This window comes from Taudactylus pleione, unplaced genomic scaffold (assembly GCF_031769625.1).
Source record: "Taudactylus pleione unplaced genomic scaffold, aTauple2 ptg001107l, whole genome shotgun sequence".
Taxonomy (NCBI): Eukaryota; Metazoa; Chordata; class Amphibia; order Anura; family Myobatrachidae; genus Taudactylus; species Taudactylus pleione.
The window spans coordinates 626,637-649,000 of record NW_028285508.1 but is presented as its reverse complement, the minus strand read 5'-3'; the positions used below and the strand labels follow the sequence as shown (position 1 = coordinate 649,000).

At 46.2% G+C, this 22,364-nt stretch overlaps 1 protein-coding gene across 4 annotated transcripts in view; it reads left to right on the top strand.

Annotated features, from left to right (window-relative positions):
• Positions 1-22,364, top strand: part of OCRL (OCRL inositol polyphosphate-5-phosphatase) — a 94,035-nt gene that overhangs the window by 49,950 nt on the left and 21,721 nt on the right. For all 4 annotated transcript variants that reach the window (XM_088461825.1, XM_088461827.1, XM_088461826.1 and 1 more), the window contains 4 exons: positions 472-607; positions 3,086-3,196; positions 6,321-6,486; positions 8,574-8,809. In XM_088461825.1, coding sequence (XP_088317951.1) covers positions 472-607; positions 3,086-3,196; positions 6,321-6,486; positions 8,574-8,809 — 649 coding nt within the window. The remainder of the gene's footprint in view (positions 1-471; positions 608-3,085; positions 3,197-6,320; positions 6,487-8,573; positions 8,810-22,364) is intronic.

The following is a 22,364-nucleotide window of genomic DNA, read 5'->3' as shown; positions in this document are numbered from 1 at the left end:
TTGAAATGTGGGAGGAAACTCACGCAAACACAGCAAGAACGTACAAACTACACACAGATAGGACTCTAATTGTAATTGAACCCATGCTACCAGTGCAGCAAAGCTAGCCATTGTGCCACTGTGCTGAAAGTATTATACATACACTACCCCAGTCACCTGTTAAACAATGAAATGAAGATGTGACTGACTTAAAAGGAGCCACCGTGTGCACAGTCTGATTAGTAAAGATGGCTGCTTGGCATGCACAGATTTGGACAATGTTCCCTTACAATTCCCTGACTCTGTGTGATAAATCAGAGCATACGGTGCGCTACCCACAGCAGCACAGTGCTAACTCTCCGCCACCTCACTGTCCAGTGCAACAAAGCCTACTCCATCTGCAGCTGATTATTTTATTATTATTATTTATTTTTTTTTAACTTATTCAGTAACAGTGAAGTTCCTAAAGGCGTTTCTCTTCTGTCCTCACAGTGGGAAGTGCCGGGTGCCGGCCTGGTGTGACCGCGTACTTTGGAGAGGAACCAATATAAAGCAGTTGAAATACCGCAGCCACATGGAGCTTAAAACCAGCGACCACAAGCCTGTCAGCTCGCTGTTCAGCATCGGGGTAATCCTCCTGTGCCTCCACCTTCTTTCTGTGAACATTAAATGAATTTGTCAGAAGAAGCTGCAGGACTGGACCGGTGTACACGAGTCTATGATTCAGTTTCATTTCATCTAATCAGACCAATCTGTCGGGCACTGGAGTTACATTGAATGTATTTGCCTAAATAAAATCCTTTTGCTCTGTATAACAACGTCCTGGAACAACACTCGATACTTGAAAACAGAACTTTCGCCTGAAATCGCCTGTTGACATGTTGTGAACAACTGACTTTCCTTAGTATCTGTAGCCATAGAAACCTATTGCAGTACATACGTATCTTCCAATGTTTACAGACCTTGCAACTGTAAGTCTGCTATTCACAACCTATCTTTTAATTGGAAGCAACAGAGTCTTCAACAGTGAATTTCAAGCAGAAGTCCTCTTTCAAGTATCTGGCGTCATTGCAGCGAATTGTGGTACATCCCAAAATTATTTTATTTAGGGAATATCACTTTGTATCACATCGCTCAGGTTGTTACCCTTTAAAGAAAGCATAATGCATGTTTTTGATGTATTTGGCAAAGGCTATGTACAGTATACAGAACTGAAATATATATATACCTGAGGTAATTAACGAGTTAAATGAAATGGAACATGTCCCTTCAATTGTGCCTTCCCGAAGGAGCGTGATTGGAAAGTGTAAGTTATGTCCTAGTATACTGTAAATATAGTGACGTGACTGAATCTGCATCACTTTTGGGCTGGCGGAGTATCCGGGGTCCAATGCTGTAAGGAAAGGGGCTCGTAACACTGTCCTTGTAAACATGCTTTTTCAGTCCCTTTGGGGCATATTCAATTAGGTGCGAGAATAGAAAAAATCCCTCGCCTACGGGGTTTTCCAGCAGGTGCAGGATTTTTGCTATTCAGTTAGGTGTGGTTTTTTTTTTTTTTTTTTTTACTTTTTGAGCACTGGGAGGGTTTTTTTTGCGCACCTCCAGAGCACGATCAATTTTTCCTAAAAATCCATATTTTTAGGAAAAATGGTCAGGAAAGCGGTGTCCTCCAGCGTCGGAACCCGGTCTCCTGCAGCAACGGTGTGTGTAAGAATGTTGTGTCATTGTATGTAAGTATTTGTAAGTATGTGTGTGTCTGTGTGACACCCGAGTGTGTGTGAGCTCCCTCCCCCCACCTGGGGGCAGCTGCAGGGAGAATTACATCTCCCATTAGCCCCTCAACTCCCCTGTGCAAAGATGGTGGGGAGATGACCGGGAGCCATGGAGATCACGGAAGAGTTTTTTTTTTTTTTCTCGCATTTGTGCTGAAAACACCGCGTGCATTTTTATTAAATTGAATACCGTGGTTATCGGGAACGCTCATACCTGCGGTATTCCACAATTGGGCGCGAGGTCCGCGTAATTTTTTGCAGAGAAATTCTCGCTCCCAATTGTATATGCCCCATTTATCTTCATTGTAACATGTGCAGATGTCCACATACATCTAGCCTTCCTGCGTGTTAAACAGCCCATCTGGTCACGCCATGCCGTGACGCGACTCTGTAGCACAAAGCGACTTCCCGTGTGACTTTTCCCCTTATAATGCTGCTTATTCACATAGCAATGTGCTTAGGATGCACAAGCAGCTTCTCCTGCTAAATAAAATATGCGGCATCCCTATATTCTGTGCGCGACTGCGGTTATATCTGCATGTAAAATGCTACGTTATAGTGTCAGTGACTGGGACACTGCAACGTAGCATTTCCCATGCAGATATAACCGCAGTCGCGCACAGAATGTAGGCATGCCGCATATCATTTTATCAGCAGACACTGCTTGTGCTACCTATTCACACAGCTTTGCAAATAAGACTCCTCTTCAGGGAAAAGTCGCACAAAAGACACTCGCCACTTACGCAATAAGTGTGACGCGACTTGTAGCACACGGAGGATAGATGTATGTGGACACCTCTGTATGCGCCTATTCTGCATTTGACAAAGACTTTCGCAACCCACTCAACTACTCCTGATCTCCTGTGCCTTGCCAAACTCCCCTGCAAAACACTCTACTCAACAGTAGGAGCACGACATTGCAAGTGAGCTGCAGTGTTTGCACAATGGCCATTTGTAAATGATCTTTACTAACTGATCTCTGTCTGTGTGGGGTCAGTGTTTCAGAACGCACAATCCCTACACCATTGTCTGAGCTGCACAGAAACTCTAGCACCAAAGCTTGCGGATCATTTCTGCAGAGAGCTGGATCTTGCAAATATCAAAGTTATTATGATTGCAAACCTCCACCAAAATGGGGGAAGAGTTATTTGTGTTTCAGTCAAATGAAGTCTGGCATCTCCTTTAATAAATGCTGATATACAGGTAAATAGGTACTGTACTATAGAAAACTAAGAATATATCCAGCTTAGTGCTGAAATACAACTAGACACACTCACAACATGTTATGGTAGTTCTCTGTTTTCTACCTATAACGGGTTTGTTCCCTCCCGCAGGTGAAAGTTGTGGTCGAGCGCAGGTACAGAAAAGCGTTTGAGGACATTGTGAGGATGATGGACAGAATGGAGAATGATTTCCTTCCCTCCCTAGATCTTAGCAGGAGAGAAGTGAGTTCCAGAGTATTTTATTTATCCGTATTAAAAGTAGAAACGCGGTGCTTACATTGATGAATATCGTGTATTAAACTTACTGATGTCTGCACAGAAAGACTTCTGTTATTGGCACTAGCAATAATATACTGCAAACCTGGGTGTATCTAGCAAATAAAAGCATCAGGGATTCTGGTCCTATTTTGAGCAAAACATTTAAGCTCGCAGCCCATTGTCAGACCTCCGCAAGTTCATACACTAGCAACTATGCCCAACGCCATTAAATGGCAGGGTCTCAATGTCTGTGGTTGCAATACGTCCTATCCCTTTATCTGAGGTGTTCATAGTGACAGGAACTCCATTAACAGATTGTTTTACGGGACAATTTTAAACCTTAGCAGATTTCCATAGAGTAAAGCTGGGTACACACCTGGCCGATGGGTCGTCCGACCTATCTAATGATTGGTAAGTGCATATACACTTAAAAAATTGATCAGGCGATATATTGATTTATATGCCAGCAGAGCCAATTGAATATGGCCGCTCACTGGTGACGTCATATTCAACGACTTCTGCTGCAGACATATCGGGTGGTCGGCGGGTTTGTCATACAGACCGCTACCGGGTCAATCAGATATGCATTGATCGAGCTGAGCCAAAAAAAATTGTGGGTCCCAGGGACCCCTTACTTTGAAGAATTGGGGTACTACTTCACTGTTTCTGGGACCCATCACATAGGCAGCAGTTGGGACAGTTCTGGGGGCAGGTAGCAGTTGGGGTAGAGGGGGTTAAGGGCAAGCAGCAGTTGGGGTAGAGCTGAGGGTAGAGGGGAGTAGGGCAGATAGTGTCGGGGGGTGGGTAGGGAGGAGATAGGTACAGACAGTTGCGACAGTGCTGCGGGGCACAGAAGGGTCTAGGGGCAGGCAGTGCTGGGGGGCACGGAGGGGACTAGGGGCAGGCAGTGCTGGGGGGCACGGAGGGGACTAGGGGCAGGCAGTGCTGGGGGGCACAGAGGGGACTAGGGGCAGGCAGTGCTGGGGTTAGGGAGAAGGCAAGTGTGGATGGCAGCTGGCGCAGTACTGGGGGGCAAGTGAGGGGTTAGGGGCTTTCACTGGCATTGCACAGAAGGGTCCCAGCACACACTAGCAGCCCCAGATAAGACATTGGGCACCGTTTGTTGCCCCAGAGAGCGGCTACTCACAATCCTGATGCCATCCGTGATGCTCTGGTCGGACATTGCAGCTCCGGGGTCTGACATGAAGAGGATCGGGCCCGGGAGGAGAAGGGGGGGGATCCGACGTCACTTAGCCGCAGCACTGACCATTGTGTAGTCTAGTAAACCCAGCGCTAAACCTTTGTGAATAATGTAGACCATGAATGTAAATCTATGTTCACTGCACGATGTGTATTCTCCTGTTCCCCAGCGCTAACCTGTCTAATGTGTACTGATTCTTGTCAGTGCTTATGTGGTGGAATAAAGGCACTACAACCTAGCTTATCATAATGAGATCATTTATTGGTATTAAAACTGATCATGATCAGCTGGTGTAAACAAAATTGTTAGATTTGAACGTAAGTATAAAGCTGCATACACACACAACGATTTTTTCAACGATTATCGTTAAACGATATTCGTTTGAAAAAATCGTTCACTTTCTGAGTCAAATGATGAATGATTATCGTTCATGCGCGTTCACGTTTGTAGTTCAGTCAGACTTGTCAACTCAACGATTTTCATTAAGGGAATATGCAAAAATCGTTCATTACACTTTCAAAAATCTGACAGAAAATTGTTCATAAAATCGTTGTGTGTGTAAGCAGCTTAAATATTTATACTGAGATATAGTTGGTAAATTAATTAGAGTGAAATATATATATATATAGGCCGGCTCATGTTTGGGAATCTATAATGTGAGCGGATACCAGCACATACACATCAGCCCAGGAGGACAATAGACTGTACAAAGGTTGGGGGTGTGTGTTGTGTATGTGTAAATTACAGTAGTGTACAGTGAGGGAACGGGATGGTGCATTGTGCAACCACAGAGGCTGCAGCGTGGGTGCTGTTACCCCTCAGTACTTACCACGTCCACGCTGGGCGGGCTGTTAGTTTCCATGTACCCGGTGTGCAGCGTCTTCTGGATTGCAGCTTGTTTGCGGCTGCCGGTCCTCCCAAATCTCTGTGTCCTGGCTGGTAGAGGCAGATCTGAGCATGGAGGCCTGGGGCACAGTCACACTGTCAGCCTGTGCGAGATTCGTGAGGAAAGAGAGCCCGGCTGCATCACGTGACTGGGAGGCGGAGGTCTCAGGCGCCAATTGGATGATGAGACTTTGCCGCCTCATTCATTGGTTGGGAGACACTGAGGGACGTCACACACTGGTTACTTTTACAGACTGGGTCCCTTAGTGCCCGTAGCAGGTAAATACATGCTATAGCGCATATTTTGCGATCACTGGATATGTCTGCGATCGTTGTAGTTCATAGACATATCGAGTATACCCACCCACCTATGCACTACAGATATATCGTGCGTATAGTAAGTGTACCCAGCTTTACAGTAGTTGGGTAATGAGCAGGTAACTCTAATCCCATGTACTCGTATGTATTTTGTATCATCCTGTTAGGTGCAGTTTTGTGGCAAGTTAACAATATCATGAAAAGTGTTAGTCCAACACCAGCTTTTGCCCAAAGTATAAACCTGCAGCAAAAAACACCTTAGTAGGTCGCCCCTGTTAGAGAGACTATTTAACTGACAAATGAGATTTAGGATACAGATTAGATTTCTCTTTTATCCCATTCACAGTGTCTGTTTTGCAACTTCGGCACTTTAATATAGTAAAATGTTTAACTCAAATACAAACGAAGACAAGTAAAAATACAACTTGTAATGTTCATAAATGTATGGAGATCTTCCAAACCTAAGCGTATGATTTCCTTCTAAAACCTCGCTGTGATCATTCTGTCAGTGTAGGTGTAAATGCTTCCCTCATGGCCATCCTCTGGGGAAGTAATGTTCTGTATATCTGGGAGCTTTATAGGGCGTTGATATTTTCCTTGATACTGTGTCACTGTTATTGTATGTACTTAGATCATGTATGTAATACTGTCCTGATCACCATTGCATGTTGTTTTGCGCCACAGTTCAGGTTTGAAAGGGTGAGATTCCGTCAGTTACACAAAGAGAAATTTATCATCCAGAATGACGGACAGGTCCCGTGTCACTTCTCCTTCATTCCCAAACTAAACGACACTCAGTACTGCAAGCCCTGGCTGCGCGCAGAGCCCTGCGAGGGATACCTGGAGACCAGTAAGTGTCTTATATACTGTTTATTGGGTACTTGTGTACTTTACGGACTCATTGCAGAGAGACTTGTGTACTTTACGGACTCATTGCAGAGAGAACCCAATGAATGTTTTAAATGGTACTTGTGTACTTGACGTACACAAGTACCGACAGTTGTCCCCTCGAGGGCTCCCTGTGCTCGCCACGCTTCGGGCTCCGTTATATTCTCCCTCTATGCCCACTTGGATGGCAGGGAATGATGCTGGACACTGGCTGATGACGTCAGGGTCCTCTCCGTGAAGGGGATTTAGACATTACCATGATTGATGATGATAATAATGAGTGTAGGACACTTGGGTTCTCTCTGCAATGAGTCCGTAAAGTACACAAGTACCGTTTATTGTACTAATTACATGTTAGCGGACAGGTTGGGCGCTGTAGAGAATCACACAAACCTCACTGGCGATTTTATCGGATGACATTTTTAGTTTAACAGACTAGTTTATTTTACCCTATCTCCTCCTAAACTTAATTATCCTTATATAAAGTAATGTATGTACTAGTCATGCAATCATTCCTATGTGCGATAAAAGGAGCTTGTTTCTGGAAAGATGATAGAAATAATCCTAGTGCTTCAATGGGCTAGTTGAGGCTGATTCAATCAGGGGTGATGTGCTGCAGACAAATATTGTAGGATGTTCTGCAGCACGTGTACATAATTCAGCACCCTGACTATCACTGCCCGTCATGTGCTGCTCTGTAACGGCACATCGCCAGCAAGCCGCTAATAAATCTTGTACAATGCATGGAGTTAGTGTGCCTTTAAATTGGGTTATATCATGCAGTTGATCTGTTATATAAATAGTGACCTTTGGATTGTATTCTGATCTAAGTGTAATGATATTGTTTCTGAAGGCATCGGCTCTTTAGCCATTAATGCTGGCACACGGCAGCTTATCACACAATCATGCAGTAGTAGCGTGTGCTTCTCCACCTTACTGCTCGTGTGACACCAGCTCAGATTACACCGCCTGCTTGCGGGTTCCCGTGGCATTACAGAATGCACCCGCCTGTCATTGTGTCACTCTGTGTTATTTGTTTTTTTTGTCCTTCACAGCTAATTAGGGAGACCCCAGTAGTTAGTATCTTTCCCTGCTTCAGCTATCTGAGGGACACCGTAACCTATTATTTATCAATAAAATCCAGCTTTAGTCTTGCACATCTTTTCTGTTTACCTTTACAATATATATTGGTATGTTACTGCTTTAGAGAATCCTAAAGGTGATTCGAATTAATTATTTCTCTTTCATCCATGCGGAGGGAACACTGCTACGTTGGGCTGTAGAAAGTGCCTATAAGGAGTGGGCACATCCTTAAAGTAAACTCCTCCCCTCCATATCCCACCTGACCTTAATTAGCCAATAGTATCCCCTTCTATGGTGTGTTTATCTTTAGTTCAGTTTATTTTAAAATTTCACGGAAAACGTAATTTATCGGAGAAGTGAGGAGCGCTGAACAAAGGCTCCATCCGCGGCTTCTGTTTTTTTTGCGCACTCTTCCGGCATAAATGTTTCTAATTTTGGAGAGAAACCATTCTGCGGGCCAACGCTGCATTGCTGCCACTACTGGAACCAAGTGCTGACCACCGCAATGCAGCGGCTGGAACTGGACGCAGCCTCGTCTCGCAGCGATTGGGACGGGGCTTGCTGGGGGTGGAGCATCTGTTCAGGGCAGCTACTGTACTGGGTCCTCCATACCTACTACATTTTATAGAATCAATGTGTTTGTGGCTAGGGACGCTAGCTTTGGGCGCAGGGTACTGCACTTTGCTACTGAGCAAGCCCTTCCCTGGTGGTCTTATTTTGAATGTTTCTAAAGTTATGGGCTTGGATAAGTTTATGGATACTGCTGGCTCTGGGCCCAGGTGGGATGTGTAGGGGAGGAGATTCCTTTACAAACACTTTCAGATGTGCGCACTCCGTAAAGACGCCCCCTAAGTTAGTGGTCTCTCCCAGCATGGATTCAGAGAAAGAGACTTCCCGGCGAGCACCATAAATCCTCTTTTTATTTGTCTTTTACGCTCTTAATTCCTGGTCACTTTCTTCTCCCAGATGAATGTGTGGAGATCAGCCTGGACGTGTACGTCAGTAAGGACTCTGTCACCTTACTCAACTCTGGCCAGGACAGCATTGAAGATATATTAGTCCTTCACCTGGACCGTGGCAAGGATTACTTCCTGACTATCGGCGGGAGTTACCTGGCCAGTTCTTTCGGCACCGCTCTGGAAGCCTTGTGCCGAATGAAGAGGCCAATCCGGGAAATCCCAGTTACCAAACTCATTGACCTGGTGAGAAAAAAAAATGTCGGCCTCTGTTATGTTACTGGTAGGAAAGATGAGCCTCCCCCACGGACCTGTGGACTTACATAAATGCTGTGAAATCATACTTTTATTTATGCTTAGTTATCCCATTCTTTTATTAAATATATAGTCCAACATATCTCTTAAGTCTTCACTATCCGCCTATTTGTAAGAACATCTCCAGTTTCCTATAACATTCGTCATCAGTGAGAATTTGGCATAAAGTGCCCATTTTCTTAGTGACGGGCACTGTGCCAAGTACATAAAAAAAAAAAAAACCTTCACAGTTTCTTTCCTAACAGACTTAGGGGCATATGTATCAATCTGTTCCATAAAATTATGCAGAAACTGCAATTTCTTCATAATTTTATGTATTGTTCCTATGTACTAAAAGCACAATGCAGGAGATTTCACAGAAATCTCAAGACAAAATTCTAATTAATCACAGTCCCCATTTATTATCAATGGGGACTATGATCTGACCCCTATGTACTAAACTCCAAAAAGCGAAGCTTTTCAGCGTTTAGCCCCCGGCAGTTTACACCATCTTCAGATGGTGTAAACTGATTTAAGCCTATGGAGGCTCCAGGATCAGGAGAGAGATCTTTCGATCTCTCCCCTGCAGCCCCCGGCCAGCTTCGGAAGCAGGCGCTGTGTCTGTTTCCCCCGGAGAAGTCTTTCACTTCTGTGAAAGACTACTCCTAAATGCCGGGGATATAACTCGCGGGGACAGAGGTACATAGCGGGCATATTTTTACTAAAAATGTAAATATCCCCTGCGAGTTGTATACATAATAATCGTGGCAGTACCACATTTATTAGTACATAGACCCTTATATCATGTATTTTTAGCAGAGTAAGGGGCACGGGCGGTTGCTGTGAGATCTGTGTACAAGTATTCTGCATTTTGGATGAAGGGCACATGGTTAGAAATGGTCATTGTCTGATCTTATTCTCCACCCGCTCTGATTAACACCTGAAAGGTCCCCATCAGAGTTTGATTCCGGTCGGCACTGTCGGCTCTGCCTTTCGCGGCCATTTATACTGTATGTAACATTCTAATATGATTATCCATGCAGGCCACAGCTTTGCATGAACAAGTCTACAGTGCATCCGGAAAGTATTCACAGCGCTTCACTTTTTCCACATTTTGTTATGTTACAGCCTTATTCCAAAATGGAATAAATTCATTGTTGTCCTCAAAATTCTACACACAATACCCCATAATGACAACGTGTAATAAGTTTTTTTTTTAGACTTTTGCGAATTTAATTAAAAGGGAGTACCCTTCCCCAGATTTGTGCCTCGAGACACACCTGTCTCGGAGGTCTACAGACAATTCCTAGTCCTTAATGCTTGGTTTGTGCTCTGACATGCACTGTCAAATGTGGGGCCTTATATAGACAGGTGTATGCCTTTCAAAATCATGTCCAAACAACTGAATTTACCACAGGTAGACTCCAGTTAAGCTGTAGGAACATCTCAAGGATGATCAGTGCAAACAGGATGCACCTGAGCTCAATTTTGAGCTTCATGGCAAAGGCTGTGAATACTTATGTACATGTGACTTCTTAGGGGTTTTTTAATTACATTTGCAAAAATCTCAAAAAAACGTATTACACGTTGTCATTATGGGGTATTGTGTGTAGAATTTTTGAGGACAACAATGAATTTCTTCCATTTTGGATTAAGGCTGTATCATAACAAAATGTGCAAAAAGTGAAGCGCTGTGAATACTTTCCGGATGCCACTGTATACACCTCTGCATAATAAGTCCATTATCTCTGCTGTAGCTGTCACAGATAAAAGTTTTATTATTGATACCCCCCCCCCACCGTATTATGCATATCACTCGCTATACAGTATGTAATGAGTCTCCTTTGCAGAAGCTGGGAAATTTGGGTTTCTCTGTCCTTTTGTGGGTTCTGGCTGTCAAATGCCAGTTGCTACTGAAATAACAATTCTGACCGACATAAAAAGTGCACTTGTCACCTTCCTATACAATCTACATTCACTTCTTTATAAAGCATCTGCCCAGTTTTGTAACCTCTGTAATTGCTGTGCGATTTTCTACTCAAAACATAAATAACTTTATACTATTGTCATATCATGTTACAGAGTTTGGCGTGAAGTGTAAGTTGGACACTGTGCCATAGTACCCCGAATTGTTACACTCAGTTTACAGTTGTGTCCTTAAACATCTTTGCTGCAGTCTAGCTTAATAAGCCCCTCCAGGCGCACCAGGTCCTGTGATTCTCTGCTAGCCCCAGGCGTCTTTCAGCAACTTTTTTGCAGAAAATGCGTCTAAGCAATGTGATGTGACTGGGACGCACCAGCAGACTGTGCTGAGTAATGTGATATGTGACACCTGTAGATCTGTGTGCTCCTGTCTGTATATGGGAGACTGTGCTGAGTAATGTGATATGTGACACCTGTAGATCTGTGTGCTCCTGTCTGTATATGGGAGACTGTGCTGAGTAATGTGATATGTGACACCTGTAGATCTGTGTGCTCCTGTCTGTATATGGGAGACTGCGCTGAGTAATGTGATATGTGACACCTGTATATCTGTGTGCTCCTAAGTCTGTATATGGGAGACTGCGCTGAGTAATGTGATATGTGACACCTGTATATCTGTGTGCTCCTGAGTCTGTATATGGGAGACTGCGCTGAGTAATGTGATATGTGACACCTGTAGATCTGTGTGCTCCTGTCTGTATATGGGAGACTGTGCTGAGTAATGTGATATGTGACACCTGTATATCTGTGTGCTCCTGAGTCTGTATATGGGAGACTGTGCTGAGTAATGTGATATGTGACACCTGTATATCTGTGTGCTCCTGTCTGTATATGGGAGACTGTGCTGAGTAATGTGATATGTGACACCTGTAGATCTGTGTGCTCCTGTCTGTATATGGGAGACTGTGCTGAGTAATGTGATATGTGACACCTGTATATCTGTGTGCTCCTAAGTCTGTATATGGGAGACTGCGCTGAGTAATGTGATATGTGACACCTATATATCTGTGTGCTCCTGAGTCTGTATATGGGAGACTGCGCTGAGTAATGTGATATGTGACACCTGTATATCTGTGTGCTCCTGAGTCTGTATATGGGAGACTGCGCTGAGTAATGTGATATGTGACACCTGTATATCTGTGTGCTCCTGAGTCTGTATATGGGAGACTGCGCTGAGTAATGTGATAAGTGACACCTGTATATCTGTGTGCTCCTGAGTCTGTATATGGGAGACTGCGCTGAGTAATATGATATGTGACACCTGTATACCTGTGTGCTCCTGAGTCTGTATATGGGAGACTGTGCTGAGTAATGTGATATGTGACACCTGTATATCTGTGTGCTCCTGAGTCTGTATATGGGAGACTGCGCTGAGTAATGTGATATGTGACACCTGTATATCTGTGTGCTCCTGAGTCTGTATATAGGAGACTGCGCTGAGTAATGTGATGTGTGACACTTGTATATCTGTGTGCTCCTGAGTCTGTATATGGGAGACTGCGCTGAGTAATGTGATATGTGACACCTGTATATCTGTGTGCTCCTGAGTCTGTATATGGGAGACTGCGCTGAGTAATGTGATATGTGACACCTGTATATCTGTGTGCTCCTGAGTCTGTATATGGGAGACTGCGCTGAGTAATGTGATATGTGACACCTGTATATCTGTGTGCTCCTGAGTCTGTATATGGGAGACTGCGCTGAGTAATGTGATAAGTGACACCTGTATATCTGTGTGCTCCTGAGTCTGTATATGGGAGACTGCGCTGAGTAATATGATATGTGACACCTGTATACCTGTGTGCTCCTGAGTCTGTATATGGGAGACTGTGCTGAGTAATGTGATATGTGACACCTGTATATCTGTGTGCTCCTGAGTCTGTATATGGGAGACTGCGCTGAGTAATGTGATATGTGACACCTGTATATCTGTGTGCTCCTGAGTCTGTATATAGGAGACTGCGCTGAGTAATGTGATGTGTGACACTTGTATATCTGTGTGCTCCTGAGTCTGTATATGGGAGACTGCGCTGAGTAATGTGATATGTGACACCTGTATATCTGTGTGCTCCTGAGTCTGTATATGGGAGACTGCGCTGAGTAATGTGATATGTAACACCTGTATATCTGTGTGCTCCTGAGTCTGTATATGGGAGACTGTACTGAGTAATGTGATATGTGACACATGTATATCTGTGTGCTCCTGAGTCTGTATATAGGAGACTCTGCTGAGTAATGTGATATGTGACACCTGTATATCTGTGTGCTCCTGTCTGTATATGGGAGACTGCGCTGAGTAATGTGATATGTGACTCCTGTATATCTGTGTGCTCCTGAGTCTGTATATAGGAGACTGCGCTGAGTAATGTGATATGTGACACCTGTATATCTGTGTGCTCCTGAGTCTGTATATAGGAGACTGCGCTGAGTAATGTGATATGTGACACCTGTATATCTGTGTGCTCCTGAGTCTGTATATGGAGACTGCGCTGAGTAATGTGATATGTGACACATGTATATCTGTGTGCTCCTGAGTCTGTATATAGGAGACTGTGCTGAGTAATGTGATATGTGACACCTGTATATCTGTGTGCTCCTGAGTCTGTATACAGGAGACTGCGCTGAGTAATGTGATATGTGACACCTGTATATCTGTGTGCTCCTGAGTCTGTATATGGGAGACTGTGCTGAGTAATGTGATATGTGACACCAGTATATATGTGTGCTCCTGAGTCTGTAGCGTTCCCACTAGGCTGTTTTAGCGGGGCGCGGCGCCCTTCCCTCCTTCTGGAGGGCAAAAAGCACCCTGCCCTCCAGGAGGAGGGCAAAAAGCGCCCTGCCCTCACAGCCTGCGGGAGCCGTTCTCACCCTCGGGACGCAGTGTCCCGCGGGTGGAGAAACATGCGGTGACCCGGTCACCGCCGGAGAATAGACGCCGGGCGCATGCGCCCGGCATCTATTCTCCCTATCTGCAGGGCTTGGGGGCTGCCCGGCGTGTCCGTAAGTGCCGGGCACGCCCCCAAGAGTGACGAAAAGGGGACGCGTCTTATAGACACGCCCCCTTTTCCGATGACCACGCCCCCTTCTCGGACGCGCGCGCGGGCATGCCCTCTCTAGCTCCGACGCCCTGCCTCCCGCCGGAGCTAGAAGGAACACTAAGTCTGTATATGGAGACTGCGCTGAGTAATGTGATATGTGACACCTGTATATCTATGTGCTCCTGAGTCTGTATATGGGAGACTGTGCTGAGTAATGTGATATGTGACACCTGTATATCTGTGTGCTCCTGTGTCTGTATATGGGAGACTGCGCTGAGTAATGTGACACCTGTATATCTGTCTGCTCCTTAGTCTGTATATGGGAGACTGTGCTGAGTAATGTGATATGTGACACCTGTATATCTGTGTGCTCCTGAGTCTGTATATGGGAGACTGCGCTGAGTAATGTGATATGTGACACCTGTATATCTGTGTGCTCCTGAGTCTGTAAATAGGAGACTGCGCTGAGTAATGTGATATGTGACACCTGTATATCTGTGTTCTCCTGAGTCTGTATATGGGAGACTGTGCTGAGTAATGTGATATGTGACACCTGTATATCTGTGTGCACCTGAGTCTGTATATAGGAGACTGTACTGAGTAATGTGATATGTGACACCTGTATATCTGTGTGCACCTGAGTCTGTATATGGGAGACTGCGCTGAGTAATGTGATATGTAACACCTGTATATCTGTGTGCTCCTGAGTCTGTATATGGGAGACTGTACTGAGTAATGTGATATGTGACACATGTATATCTGTGTGCTCCTGAGTCTGTATATAGGAGACTCTGCTGAGTAATGTGATATGTGACACCTGTATATCTGTGTGCTCCTGTCTGTATATGGAGACTGCGCTGAGTAATGTGATATGTGACACCTGTATATCTGTGTGCTCCTGAGTCTGTATATGGGAGACTGCGCTGAGTAATGTGATATGTGACACATGTATATCTGTGTGCTCCTGAGTCTGTATATAGGAGACTGTGCTGAGTAATGTGATATGTGACACCTGTATATCTGTGTGCTCCTGAGTCTGTATACAGGAGACTGCGCTGAGTAATGTGATATGTGACACCTGTATATCTGTGTGCTCCTGAGTCTGTATATGGGAGACTGTGCTGAGTAATGTGATATGTGACACCAGTATATATGTGTGCTCCTGAGTCTGTAGCGTTCCCACTAGGCTGTTTTAGCGGGGCGCGGCGCCCTTCCCTCCTTCTGGAGGGCAAAAAGCACCCTGCCCTCCAGGAGGAGGGCAAAAAGCGCCCTGCCCTCACAGCCTGCGGGAGCCGTTCTCACCCTCGGGACGCAGTGTCCCGCGGGTGGAGAAACATGCGGTGACCCGGTCACCGCCGGAGAATAGACGCCGGTCGCATGCGCCCGGCATCTATTCTCCCTGTCTGCAGGGCTTGGGGGCTGCCCGGCGTGTCCGTAAGTGCCGGGCACGCCCCCAAGAGTGACGAAAAGGGGACGCGTCTTATAGACACGCCCCCTTTTCCGATGACCACGCCCCCTTCTCGGACGCGCGCGCGGGCATGCCCTCTCTAGCTCCGACGCCCTGCCTCCCGCCGGAGCTAGAAGGAACACTAAGTCTGTATATGGAGACTGCGCTGAGTAATGTGATATGTGACACCTGTATATCTGTGTGCTCCTGAGTCTGTATATGGGAGACTGTGCTGAGTAATGTGATATGTGACACCTGTATATCTGTGTGCTCCTGTGTCTGTATATGGGAGACTGCGCTGAGTAATGTGACACCTGTATATCTGTCTGCTCCTTAGTCTGTATATGGGAGACTGTGCTGAGTAATGTGATATGTGACACCTGTATATCTGTGTGCTCCTGTCTGTATATGGGAGACTGCGCTGAGTAATGTGATATGTGACTCCTGTATATCTGTGTGCTCCTGAGTCTGTATATGGAGACTGCGCTGAGTAATGTGATATGTGACACCTGTATATCTGTGTGCTCCAGAGTCTGTATATGGGAGACTGAGCTGAGTAATGTGATATGTGACACCTGTAGATCTGTGTGCTCCTGTCTGTATATGGGAGACTGTGCTGAGTAATGTGATATGTGACACCTGTATATCTGTGTGCTCCTGAGTCTGTATATAGGAGAAGGCGCTGAGTAATGTGATATGTGACACCTGTAGATCTGTGTGCTCCTGTCTGTATATGGGAGACTGTGCTGAGTAATGTGATATGTGACACCTGTATATCTGTGTGCTCCTGAGTCTGTATATGGGAGACTGTGCTGAGTAATGTGATATGTGACACCTGTATATCTGTGTGCTCCTGTCTGTATATGGGAGACTGTGCTGAGTAATGTGATATGTGACACCTGTAGATCTGTGTGCTCCTGTCTGTATATGGGAGACTGTGCTGAGTAATGTGATATGTGACACCTGTATATCTGTGTGCTCCTAAGTCTGTATATGGGAGACTGCGCTGAGTAATGTGATATGTGACACCTGTATATCTGTGTGCTCCTGAGTCTGTATATGGGAGACTGCGCTGAGTAATGTGATATGTGACACCTGTAGATCTGTGTGCTCCTGTCTGTATATGGGAGACTGTGCTGAGTAATGTGATATGTGACACCTGTATATCTGTGTGCTCCTGAGTCTGTATATGGGAGACTGTGCTGAGTAATGTGATATGTGACACCTGTATATCTGTGTGCTCCTGTCTGTATATGGGAGACTGTGCTGAGTAATGTGATATGTGACACCTGTAGATCTGTGTGCTCCTGTCTGTATATGGGAGACTGTGCTGAGTAATGTGATATGTGACACCTGTATATCTGTGTGCTCCTAAGTCTGTATATGGGAGACTGCGCTGAGTAATGTGATATGTGACACCTGTATATCTGTGTGCTCCTGAGTCTGTATATGGGAGACTGCGCTGAGTAATGTGATATGTGACACCTGTATATCTGTGTGCTCCTGAGTCTGTATATGGGAGACTGCGCTGAGTAATGTGATATGTGACACCTGTATATCTGTGTGCTCCTGAGTCTGTATATGGGAGACTGCGCTGAGTAATGTGATAAGTGACACCTGTATATCTGTGTGCTCCTGAGTCTGTATATGGGAGACTGCGCTGAGTAATATGATATGTGACACCTGTATACCTGTGTGCTCCTGAGTCTGTATATGGGAGACTGTGCTGAGTAATGTGATATGTGACACCTGTATATCTGTGTGCTCCTGAGTCTGTATATGGGAGACTGCGCTGAGTAATGTGATATGTGACACCTGTATATCTGTGTGCTCCTGAGTCTGTATATAGGAGACTGCGCTGAGTAATGTGATGTGTGACACTTGTATATCTGTGTGCTCCTGAGTCTGTATATGGGAGACTGCGCTGAGTAATGTGATATGTGACACCTGTATATCTGTGTGCTCCTGAGTCTGTATATGGGAGACTGCGCTGAGTAATGTGATATGTGACACCTGTATATCTGTGTGCTCCTGAGTCTGTATATGGGAGACTGCGCTGAGTAATGTGATATGTGACACCTGTATATCTGTGTGCTCCTGAGTCTGTATATGGGAGACTGCGCTGAGTAATGTGATAAGTGACACCTGTATATCTGTGTGCTCCTGAGTCTGTATATGGGAGACTGCGCTGAGTAATATGATATGTGACACCTGTATACCTGTGTGCTCCTGAGTCTGTATATGGGAGACTGTGCTGAGTAATGTGATATGTGACACCTGTATATCTGTGTGCTCCTGAGTCTGTATATGGGAGACTGCGCTGAGTAATGTGATATGTGACACCTGTATATCTGTGTGCTCCTGAGTCTGTATATAGGAGACTGCGCTGAGTAATGTGATGTGTGACACTTGTATATCTGTGTGCTCCTGAGTCTGTATATGGGAGACTGCGCTGAGTAATGTGATATGTGACACCTGTATATCTGTGTGCTCCTGAGTCTGTATATGGGAGACTGCGCTGAGTAATGTGATATGTAACACCTGTATATCTGTGTGCTCCTGAGTCTGTATATGGGAGACTGTACTGAGTAATGTGATATGTGACACATGTATATCTGTGTGCTCCTGAGTCTGTATATAGGAGACTCTGCTGAGTAATGTGATATGTGACACCTGTATATCTGTGTGCTCCTGTCTGTATATGGGAGACTGCGCTGAGTAATGTGATATGTGACTCCTGTATATCTGTGTGCTCCTGAGTCTGTATATAGGAGACTGCGCTGAGTAATGTGATATGTGACACCTGTATATCTGTGTGCTCCTGAGTCTGTATATAGGAGACTGCGCTGAGTAATGTGATATGTGACACCTGTATATCTGTGTGCTCCTGAGTCTGTATATGGAGACTGCGCTGAGTAATGTGATATGTGACACATGTATATCTGTGTGCTCCTGAGTCTGTATATAGGAGACTGTGCTGAGTAATGTGATATGTGACACCTGTATATCTGTGTGCTCCTGAGTCTGTATACAGGAGACTGCGCTGAGTAATGTGATATGTGACACCTGTATATCTGTGTGCTCCTGAGTCTGTATATGGGAGACTGTGCTGAGTAATGTGATATGTGACACCAGTATATATGTGTGCTCCTGAGTCTGTAGCGTTCCCACTAGGCTGTTTTAGCGGGGCGCGGCGCCCTTCCCTCCTTCTGGAGGGCAAAAAGCACCCTGCCCTCCAGGAGGAGGGCAAAAAGCGCCCTGCCCTCACAGCCTGCGGGAGCCGTTCTCACCCTCGGGACGCAGTGTCCCGCGGGTGGAGAAACATGCGGTGACCCGGTCACCGCCGGAGAATAGACGCCGGGCGCATGCGCCCGGCATCTATTCTCCCTATCTGCAGGGCTTGGGGGCTGCCCGGCGTGTCCGTAAGTGCCGGGCACGCCCCCAAGAGTGACGAAAAGGGGACGCGTCTTATAGACACGCCCCCTTTTCCGATGACCACGCCCCCTTCTCGGACGCGCGCGCGGGCATGCCCTCTCTAGCTCCGACGCCCTGCCTCCCGCCGGAGCTAGAAGGAACACTAAGTCTGTATATGGAGACTGCGCTGAGTAATGTGATATGTGACACCTGTATATCTATGTGCTCCTGAGTCTGTATATGGGAGACTGTGCTGAGTAATGTGATATGTGACACCTGTATATCTGTGTGCTCCTGTGTCTGTATATGGGAGACTGCGCTGAGTAATGTGACACCTGTATATCTGTCTGCTCCTTAGTCTGTATATGGGAGACTGTGCTGAGTAATGTGATATGTGACACCTGTATATCTGTGTGCTCCTGAGTCTGTATATGGGAGACTGCGCTGAGTAATGTGATATGTGACACCTGTATATCTGTGTGCTCCTGAGTCTGTAAATAGGAGACTGCGCTGAGTAATGTGATATGTGACACCTGTATATCTGTGTTCTCCTGAGTCTGTATATGGGAGACTGTGCTGAGTAATGTGATATGTGACACCTGTATATCTGTGTGCACCTGAGTCTGTATATAGGAGACTGTACTGAGTAATGTGATATGTGACACCTGTATATCTGTGTGCACCTGAGTCTGTATATGGGAGACTGCGCTGAGTAATGTGATATGTAACACCTGTATATCTGTGTGCTCCTGAGTCTGTATATGGGAGACTGTACTGAGTAATGTGATATGTGACACATGTATATCTGTGTGCTCCTGAGTCTGTATATAGGAGACTCTGCTGAGTAATGTGATATGTGACACCTGTATATCTGTGTGCTCCTGTCTGTATATGGAGACTGCGCTGAGTAATGTGATATGTGACACCTGTATATCTGTGTGCTCCTGAGTCTGTATATGGGAGACTGCGCTGAGTAATGTGATATGTGACACATGTATATCTGTGTGCTCCTGAGTCTGTATATAGGAGACTGTGCTGAGTAATGTGATATGTGACACCTGTATATCTGTGTGCTCCTGAGTCTGTATACAGGAGACTGCGCTGAGTAATGTGATATGTGACACCTGTATATCTGTGTGCTCCTGAGTCTGTATATGGGAGACTGTGCTGAGTAATGTGATATGTGACACCAGTATATATGTGTGCTCCTGAGTCTGTAGCGTTCCCACTAGGCTGTTTTAGCGGGGCGCGGCGCCCTTCCCTCCTTCTGGAGGGCAAAAAGCACCCTGCCCTCCAGGAGGAGGGCAAAAAGCGCCCTGCCCTCACAGCCTGCGGGAGCCGTTCTCACCCTCGGGACGCAGTGTCCCGCGGGTGGAGAAACATGCGGTGACCCGGTCACCGCCGGAGAATAGACGCCGGTCGCATGCGCCCGGCATCTATTCTCCCTGTCTGCAGGGCTTGGGGGCTGCCCGGCGTGTCCGTAAGTGCCGGGCACGCCCCCAAGAGTGACGAAAAGGGGACGCGTCTTATAGACACGCCCCCTTTTCCGATGACCACGCCCCCTTCTCGGACGCGCGCGCGGGCATGCCCTCTCTAGCTCCGACGCCCTGCCTCCCGCCGGAGCTAGAAGGAACACTAAGTCTGTATATGGAGACTGCGCTGAGTAATGTGATATGTGACACCTGTATATCTGTGTGCTCCTGAGTCTGTATATGGGAGACTGTGCTGAGTAATGTGATATGTGACACCTGTATATCTGTGTGCTCCTGTGTCTGTATATGGGAGACTGCGCTGAGTAATGTGACACCTGTATATCTGTCTGCTCCTTAGTCTGTATATGGGAGACTGTGCTGAGTAATGTGATATGTGACACCTGTATATCTGTGTGCTCCTGTCTGTATATGGGAGACTGCGCTGAGTAATGTGATATGTGACTCCTGTATATCTGTGTGCTCCTGAGTCTGTATATGGAGACTGCGCTGAGTAATGTGATATGTGACACCTGTATATCTGTGTGCTCCAGAGTCTGTATATGGGAGACTGAGCTGAGTAATGTGATATGTGACACCTGTATATCTGTGTGTTCCTGAGTCTGTAAATAGGAGACTGTGCTGAGTAATGTGATATGTGACACCTGTATATCTGTGTTCTCCTGAGTCTGTATATGGGAGACTGTGCTGAGTAATGTGATATGTGACACCTGTATATCTGTGTGCACCTGAGTCTGTATATAGGAGACTGTACTGAGTAATGTGATATGTGACACCTGTATATCTGTGTGCACCTGAGTCTGTATATGGGAGACTGCGCTGAGTAATGTGATATGTAACACCTGTATATCTGTGTGCACCTGAGTCTGTATATGGGAGACTGCGCTGAGTAATATGATATGTGACACATGTATATCTGTGTGCTCCTGAGTCTGTATATAGGAGACTGTGCTGAGTAATGTGATATGTGACACCTGTATATCTGTGTGCTCCAGAGTCTGTATATGGGAGACTGTGCTGAGTAATGTGATATGTTACACCTGTATATCTGTGTGCTCCTGAGTCTGTAGCGTTCCTGCTAGGCTGTTTTAGCGGGGCGCGGCGCCCTGCCCTCCTTCTGGAGGGCAAAAAGCACCCTGCCCTCCAGGAGGAGGGCAAAAAGCGCCCTGCCCTCACAGCCTGCGGGAGCCGTTCTCACCCGCGGGACGCAGTGTCCCGCGGGTGGAGAAGCATACGGTGACCCGGTCACCGCCGGAGAATAGACGCCGGGCGCATGTGCCCGGCATCTATTCTCCCTGTCTGCAGGGCTTGGGGGCTACCCGGCGTGTCCGTAAGTGCCGGGCATGCCCCCAAGAGTGACGAAAAGGGGACGCGTCTTATAGACACTCCCCCTTTTCCGATGACCACGCCCCCTTCTCGGACGCGCGCGCTCGGGCATGCCCTCTCTAGCTTCGGCGCCCTGCCTCCTGCCGGAGCTAGAAGGAACACTAAGTCTGTATATGGAGACTGCGCTGAGTAATGTGATATGTGACACCTGCATATCTGTGTGCTCCTGAGTCTGTATATGGGAGACTGTGCTGAGTAATGTGATATGTGACACCTGTATATATGTGTGCTCCTGAGTCTGTATATGGAGACTGCGCTGAGTAATGTGATATGTGACACCTGTATATCTGTGTGCACCTGAGTCTGTATATAGGAGACTGTACTGAGTAATGTGATATGTGACACCTGTATATCTGTGTGCACCTGAGTCTGTATATGGGAGACTGCGCTGAGTAATGTGATATGTAACACCTGTATATCTGTGTGCTCCTGAGTCTGTATATGGGAGACTGCGCTGAGTAATGTGATATGTGACACCTGTATATCTGTGTGCTCCAGAGTCTGTATATGGGAGACTGTGCTGAGTAATGTGATATGTGACACCTGTATATCTGTGTGCTCCTGAGTCTGTATATGGGAGACTGTGCTGAGTAATGTGATATGTGACACCTGTATATATGTGTGCTCCTGAGTCTGTATATGGAGACTGCGCTGAGTAATGTGATATGTGACACCTGTATATCTGTCTGCTCCTGAGTCTGTATATGGGAGACTGCGCTGAGTATTGTGATATGTGACACCTGTATAGC